Source organism: Monoraphidium neglectum (genome assembly GCF_000611645.1).
Source record: "Monoraphidium neglectum strain SAG 48.87 unplaced genomic scaffold scaffold02462, whole genome shotgun sequence".
NCBI classification, from domain to species: domain Eukaryota; kingdom Viridiplantae; phylum Chlorophyta; class Chlorophyceae; order Sphaeropleales; family Selenastraceae; genus Monoraphidium; species Monoraphidium neglectum.
Window position 1 is genome coordinate 2,155 of NW_014011166.1, and position 7,759 is coordinate 9,913.

At 66.3% G+C, this 7,759-nt stretch overlaps 2 protein-coding genes across 2 annotated transcripts in view; both read right to left on the minus strand.

Annotated features, from left to right (window-relative positions):
• MNEG_10793 (hypothetical protein) overlaps positions 1-1,268 on the minus strand; it is a gene marked incomplete at both ends in the record, with an annotated part of 3,182 nt that extends 1,914 nt beyond the window's left edge. The window contains 3 exons of the mRNA XM_014040734.1: positions 345-576; positions 814-905; positions 1,163-1,268. Coding sequence (XP_013896188.1) covers positions 345-576; positions 814-905; positions 1,163-1,268 — 430 coding nt within the window. The remainder of the gene's footprint in view (positions 1-344; positions 577-813; positions 906-1,162) is intronic.
• Positions 1,269-2,555: 1,287 nt separating this feature from the next.
• Positions 2,556-5,634, minus strand: MNEG_10794 (hypothetical protein; the record flags this gene model as incomplete). Its single annotated transcript, XM_014040735.1, has 4 exons — positions 2,556-2,929; positions 3,206-3,323; positions 3,527-3,703; positions 4,093-5,634. The coding sequence occupies 4 exons, from the start codon at positions 5,632-5,634 to the stop codon at positions 2,556-2,558; spliced, it is 2,211 nt and encodes a 736-aa protein (XP_013896189.1).
• Positions 5,635-7,759: the final 2,125 nt, after the last annotated feature.

Genomic DNA, 7,759 nt, shown 5'->3' on the forward strand with positions numbered 1-7,759 from the left:
GGCGGTGGTGGTTGTTTTGGGGGGGGGGGGCGCAGGTTGAGCAGGTAGGCGGCTGATGTTTGGGGCGGACGCCGGGGTGTGGGAGTGGGCGGGGAAAAGGGGGGGCGCCACGCTTGCCGGGCAGCACGGTGGGCGCGGGCGGGCGGGCCCTGCAGACATTGGAGCGGCACTCGGGCACAGGCGCGAGGCAGTCACCAACGAATCCCCTTCTTCGGGCCCCCAGCTGTTCCTCAAGGCATGCGCGCCCGGCAGGCTGCGAGCCGCTCAGCCGCGGCCCCGAAATCTTCGTCCAAGCCGCGCTCTGAGATCCGCAGATTCCCCTGCCCCCGGCCCCCGCCCCTCACCTGCCAGCAGGTCGTCGAGCTCCGACCCTTCCCAGTCGGACGACGCCGCGTCGCCGCCCTCGCCCTCGCCCTCGGCCCCGCCGGCCGCCGCGCCCTCGCCGTCGCCGTCGGCCGCGGCCGCGCCGGCTGAGGGGTCAACCTCTCCCCTGTTGAGGGCCGAGTAGTCGGGCCCCTTGCGACCCTTGTTGCGGCCCGAGCGGCGGATCTTACGCGGCCGCACCACGCGGGGCATCTGGGTGGGTGGGGCGCAGGTCGAGGGGGGCGAGGGATGTTGAGTGGTGATGACAGCCGCGCGCGGTCCGCGCGGCGGCGACAGCGGGAGCGGCTCGATGGCTGCAGGGGCTGTACGGCCGGCAACAGCAGGCCAGGCGGGCAGCGGGCGGCATGTGGAGGCGTGAGCGGTGCTTTGGAGCGCCGCGGCGGCGGCTGTGCAAACGGGTGGGGGTGGGGCCGTGGCGGGGCGGCGCACCCGTGGGTTGCGCTGCTGGAAGGGGCGCTGGGGCTTGGCGGCGTTAATCGTGACCATCAGGTTGCGCGCCGTCTCCAGCACGCCGAGCTCCTCTGAGGTTCGAGGGTGCGGGGTGGGGGGGAGGTAGCGCGGGGTGCGTGGCGTGCCCTGTGCACTTCATGGCAAGGGGTGGGAGTAGCAGTGGCGCCGCAGGCGTGTGTGCAGGGTGCACAACGCATCGGGTCGTGCAATGGACAAGCAGCTTCCTATAAGGCCATGTTGCAGATTTCACGCCTTGGCCATGCATGGCATGCGCCAGGGCCAACCGCATTGACTCGCGCAGGCCGCCGCAGCAATGCAGCGTGCTCACCCATCCGGCGGCGGTTCGCCTCGATACGCTCCTGCCTCTCGAGCTCATACTTGTTGAGTGGCGATGGCCGCGATGGTGCAGCGCGCTGCAGCAGGTCCAGCGCCATGCTTAGGAGCGGGGGGTGTCCGATCTGGTGTGCAGTCCCTTTTTGTCGTTGATGGTGTAGTAGTGTATGTGGGCAGATGAGTCGGTCCAACGCAAACCAAATATGACCCTGAATCAAGCGGAACGGCGCTCAAGACGAGAGATAGAGAGCGCGGATTTCAAATGGATTCAACGTAGAGCGCGTCTGTCGCCATTGTCGCGCCTGAATTTCATATTATAATTGCCATCATTCACCTTTGAGGTGACCGCACCTGCCTCCGGTGACCCTACGCGACACACGAGTGATCCAGGCGTCTCACTTCGCCGCTGTGGGTTCAAAAATATTCCGCCGAGGCCTAAACAGATGAAGCATACAGTTTTTATAGACGGACAACGCGGCGCACTCGGCCGCTTGCCCCATGCCACGTTCCAGCAGGGGCAGTGTTGTGTGTGCTCATTGATGTCCCTGTCCATTGTTTGAGACCTCCTCCCCACCTGGGCGATAGTCATTTACTGATCTTGTCGACAATTTGATTTGTATGGTCAGCGCATAAAGTGCGGGCTAAGCGCACATCAGTCGCTTGCGGGTGCGGAGCGCAAAGCAGGTGGAAACGCGGTGGATGGGGCAGGGGTCAGCCATCGGTTGGGCCGAGGAGAGGCACAAATCCCACCACATGTATAATGAACAAATAATCTCAAATTACAAGGCGCCGAAGCTGCAGGCGAACCAACCTCGTTAAGCCTGTAGACGGCCCAGATTCACTGGAGGAGACTCCAACCAGCGGGCCATGAGGGCGGGCTCCTCGATTGGTGTCCAATGTCATGGTGAGCATCATGACCATGAGCTCTGAGCCTTGCTCGGCACTTGGATGACACAGCTACTGGATACTCCGGCAACTTGGCCAATTGCTGGCCCCGGACGTCCCGACCGCGCTATCCAACTCCGTTGCTGCCAGCTCATGCTTGTGATAAACCACAGGCAAGCAGACAGTTCATAGTTTTTCGACACGTAGGGTTTCTACACCATGCCATGCAGGACAGCAACCTTCAATTTGAAGCCCCCGCCGCCATCTGCGGCGTTCGGAAGCCCTGGGGCCGCCAGGAATGCCGTGGACCCCTGACGACACAGGCTAGCATCATCATCACAAATTTATTGCAGACGGTATCGTCTTCGTCAAGTACGCGCGATGCATTTGTAATTGTACTCTCAGCCCTCTGGAGCTGATACAGCGCATCGCAGCATGCAAGGACTTCACACCAACAACCACAACGCTTCACCGCCACCCGCGCACGCCGAAGCAAAGCATCCTTACGCCACCGCGTCGAGCAGCATGCGCAGCTCCTCGCTTGCCCCCGCAGCGCGCTCCAGCCGCGGCCGCAGCTGCGCCACGGCGACCCGCAGCAGCTCCCCGACCCGCTGCCGGCTCACGCCCAGCACTGCCGCCACCTCGCCCATCGCCATGCCGCCGCCGACAGCGCCAGCCATGACCCCTTCCTCCTCATGCAGCTCAGCTGCCTCCTGCCCGGGCGACCCGGCCGGCAGCGCCAGGCCCAGCCGCAGGCGCAGCGCGAGGGCTTGGCGGGGGTCGAGCTCGGACAGCAGTTCCTCGAACACGGGCTGCAGAGGGTCGACGCCGCCGACGCTGTCGCTGCCAGCTTCCTCGTCGGTGGACGCCAGGCTCTCTGGGGAAGCGGCCGCCGACAATGGTGATCGTGGAGTATGATAAGGGGAGCGGAGCGAATTAGAAAATTTGTTTTGAGCAGTGCCAGGGTCTGCTATTGCTTTCTGTCATGGGCAGACGAAGGCAGCGCCGCACACCCCAGCAGCCGGGGTCAGGCAGCCGCCACGCGCATGCACGCATGGATGCCGCAAACACCATGAGGCGCGGCGCGCGCGCCCCGCAATCCCTCACGGGGTTGCGGGGGTGCTCGCGGAAAAGAGGGGGCGGGGGTGCGCACGCTGAGAGACCCCCTGCTGCTCCGCCGCGAGCGCGCCGCCCGCAAGGGACTCGAGCGCGACGGCGCCGCCGTTGCCGCTGCCGCTGTCCTGCGCCAAGACGTCGCCCAACTGCAGGACCTGCGGCACGGGCGGTGGCGCGGACAATGCCCTGAGTGATACCGAGGGGTCAAGACTGCAAGCGCGCAGAACCCAGTGCACACAACCAGCTCTAACAGACATTCTGATGTGCAGCAAAACCACATTTCATGCGTGCTACCTGAAGCGTACGCCGCACACAGGGCAAGCGCCGCTTGTCTTGAGGAGCCAAAGCATCCCCGCACCTGCTGCTGCGCCAGCTCCAGCAGGGCCGCCACCCGCCCTGGGGACAGCTCGAGAGGCTCCGCCAGCGCCTCGGCCGTCGCCGGGCGCCCCGCGGCCTCCAGCTGCGCCTGGGCGGCGCGCAGCTTGGGCAGCAGCTGCAGCGAGGACCAGGCGCTCAGGCCCGCGCCCGCAGTGTACTGCGAAGAGGGGGGAGTAGAGACAAGCGTGGAGGTGTTCAATGAATTCATGAAGCATGTACATCATGAACAAGTTCATGAAGTTGTGGGGGCGGGGCAGGCGAGGTGTGCAGGGGTGTACAGAGGACACCATTAGTCCTGAGCAACGACCAGGCTGCAGGTGTGTCGCGAGCAAATGTCGGCGCCCTCAGCCGCGGGGCGTGGTTGCGAGCAGCACACCCTGATCCAGAAACACCCTGGACACCCATGCGATCGCATGCAAAGCACGAGCCTCATGCGCGAGCATGCGCCGGCACACCAACCGCACATGCAAGCATGCATGTGCGCGGGCACACGCATGCATGCGCACGCGAACAGCGGCGCAACTCGACGCACTCGACGCCGCGCACCTCCTTTCGCAGCGCCTCCATCCTTTTCTTCATTGTTAGCTGCGCCAGCGGCCCCAGCCGCCCCGACCCCCGCCCCACGTCGAACCGCCTCGCCGCATCGAGCACCGCCGCCTGCGCCTCCAGCACCACTTCCTCCATCGCCGCGCCCCGCATGCCGCGCGCCGCGCGCTGCGCGGCCGACAGCACCAGGGGCCGGTACATGCGCAGCAGGAGCGCCTCCGCCAGCTCGCCCTGCGCCGCCGCGGCGCGCAGGTCTGCGGACGCCGCGCCGCCAGAGCCCACGCCGCCGCCCGCGCCGCCAAATTCCGCGCCTGCAGCAGCCAGGAGCCCCCCATCCTGGCCTTGCGACGCGTCCACGCCCTGTTGCAGCAGCTGCTGCTGCTGCTGGCGCATAAGATGCAGCTCCTGGATGTGCCCGATCAGCTGCCGCTCCAGCACCGCCGCTGCGGCTTCCTCCTGGGGCAGCTCAAAGTCCTCAGCACTAGCGGCGGGCGCGGCGCCGCTGCGAGCTGCGCCCTGACCCTTGCCCGCGCGCCGTCCTTGGCGCGTGGCGCCGCTGTCGCCGCCGCCGCCGCCACCACCGCTGCTGCCGCCGCCGTCGTCGCCGCCACCGCCGCTGCTGCTGCTGCTGCTGGCCTGCCCCCGCCGCTGCTTCTGGGCGCGTGGTCCGCCGGAGCCCATGCCGGCCCCTGTGGCCCGGGCGAGCCCAGCCAACTGCTCCTCCAGACGCGGGAGGGACTCTGCACCGTTGCCCTGCCTGCGCCTAGCAGCCTTCGGGCTCTGCACCACGACCGTCGCGGCAGGGCGCCTCGCGTCCAATGCCACCGCCGCCACGGGGCGGCCCTTGGCCTTCCCGGGCCCCTGCTGCTGGCGCCGCTGCTGCTGCTGGCGCGCCGGGCGCTGCGGCTGGCCGCCGTCTGTCGCGCGGCCTGCCGCGGCGCCGGCGGCGGCGCCAGATTGTGATGAGGTGTCTGACAGGTTGTGAACGACAACGCCGGACGGCAGCAGGCTCCTGGCGCGGCCGTTGGGCGCCGCCGCGCCTGCCGCTTTCGGCTGGGGCGGCTGCTGGGGCGGCGGCAATGGTGGGGCCAGGGACTGCTGCTGCTGCTGTTGCTGCTGCGCAGATGCATCCCATTCTGCGTCTTCCACAGGCAGCCACTGGACCCGGTTGCCTCCCCACGGAGAGGGCAGGTACAGCCGAGGGGCAGCAGACCGGCGCCGCTGGGCGCCGCCGGCCCCCGCAGCGCCGCCGCTTCGGTCCGCATCGCCCCTGCCGCCGTTGCTGCTGCCACGCCTGCCTGTCTGATCAGTGCTGAGCCGCGCTCCTGCTGCTTTCTGTGGGGCCGGCGCTCCACTAGCCTCAGACTGCGCCGCTGCAACGCGCAGCGATCTGCCCCCATGATAACTTTTCTTGCCGCCATTGCGAACGGAAGGCACGGGCCTGAGCGCAGCGCAGCGCGAGCGGACGCCGAGCAGCAACGCGCCAGGGACTGATGTGTGCATGGCGCTTGCGCTGACGCGGACCATCGAGTCCAGAGCCATTGGCCCGTGGGCGCAAGCCTGTATCGAAAGTAACGTGCCTACTACAAAATCCTTTCAGTCTTGCGAACTGAGCCCCTGGTATCCTGTTCCGCGTGGCAATACGGGCGATACGAAAGGCCGTGAGCAGCAATAGCAGGGTAGTGGTGAGTAAATCAACGAGAGAGTATTAATACACTGGTACAATGGCTTTTCGAGAGGTTTGACGCTCATCAGAAATGGGTGGTCCCGTGGTGAGGTGGTGGGTACCCACCTGCCCACTACCGGCATGACAGTTCTCCGAGAGGCTGTGTGTTATTCAATGACTTCAATCGATACCATAAGTTCAGATCAATTGCACGCTGCATGCACAGTCAACCGATTCGGTGGATCATCCATTAGTGCGGCACACCAACGTTATGCAATAAGCGCAGCAATACGAGTCTATGCTGCCTGATTGTCCGCTAGGGAGTGCAGCCGGCGCGCAGCAGTCGCCGCCACTTCAAGCGAGGCGCGTTTGCGCTCGCTGCGTGCGCTAGCGATCGCCGCCGTCGGGGGAGCTGCGGCGGGGGAGGCAGGAGCTGAGGCAGCCGGAGGCGGTACACAGCGTCTGCTGTCCTCTCCCAGCGTCATGTGGGAGTACGTGTCCTACCTGGATGTGTTCAGATGTGAGCGGCGCATCACAAGGGCGATTGTTGCCCAGTGCCCAAGGCCCCTGCTGCGCTGGGGCGCCGTGATTGGGCACCCCACAGGCTCCGTGCAGCGACGAAACTAAGCAGCAGGCAATGTAGACACTGGATAGAAGCCGCCTGCACAGGGCACGCAGGCGCCGCAGGCGCAGCGCCGCGACGCGGGCCCCAGCGACGCGCTGCCCAGCGGCACGCCCCTCCGTCCCCGGCCGCCTGCAGTCTGCAAGTTCCTCCGGTTGGTGGGCAACATCATGGCCCTGTTCGTCCTTGCGATAGTGGGATTCTCATGGTACGCCGTCATACCGGCGCGGTACGGGCGGTACGTCGTCGCCGGGCCGCCCCTGGCATCGGCCGGCAGCATGCTGGCGATCCTGGCGTTCACGGGGCTGGTGCGCGTTGGGTCAAACTCGGGTCAAACACGAGGGGGCGGCCGGTGCTTTCAGGGGCCAGCGCGCAGAGCCGGGCCGCGGGCGGCTGCGATGGCGGGCAGGCGGTCGTCGCATCACGGCTGATTGGGCCGTTGGCACTCTGCGCCAAGCGGGGGCCTGGCACATGGCAGGTGTAAATACACCTTGTAGCCTGGCGGCGTCCGGCTCAACGGGCCAGCCCATTTTTTTTGGTGCTGAGCATGAGCCTGAGAGCCGCCTGAATGCTGTGTGCCGTCTCTGCGCCCCCCCACACCCTGCCCCACCCGCGGCCGCGACAGGTGGTCATGCTGGTCTGGGCGTATTTCGCAGCGCTGCTCACAGATCCAGGACGAGTGCCTGAGGGCTGGCACCCCTTTGCAGACGACCAGGTGCGAGGCGGGGCTGCAGCAGGGCAGCTTGGGGGGTGACGGCCCCCCCCAAAGGTCAACCGCACGCGGCTCGAGGCGCTGCCCGCGCTGCGTGAGGCCGCTCGAGCGCTTGTTTTGGGCTTGTATCTGACATCAATGCGCGCGTGGACGAAAATCGCATGTGCACATGGCTGTTGTTGCAGCCAGCATCGCCCACGTCATGCACACACACTCTCTCTCCCTCCCTTTTCTAAACACTTACACAGACATGGAGAAGCCACCTCAAATACCCTGCCCTCCCGCAACACACGCACTCACCCCGCCCGAAACCCCAACCCCAGGCAGCCCAGTACGCCCTCGAGCGCCTCGCAGCCTGCAGCTACGCAGTTGACAAGCGCGACCCTCGGCGGCCCCGCTACTGCAAGCGCTGCGAGGCGTGGAAGCCAGAGCGCGCGCACCACTGCAGCGCAATGGGCCGCTGCGTCCTGAAAATGGACCACTACTGCATCTGGGTGAGTGTGTGTGTTTCTTGGGGGGGAGGGCGCAGGGCTCAGCAGTAACGTGCACACATGCTGCTGCCCTGCGAGGCAGCGCGGTGTGAGCGGTGATGGGAAGCTTTGAATCGCTTTTAACCATCCAAAAAGCGGCGCCCGCGGCTGGCGGGGCATCTCGTGGCTTGTAGCGC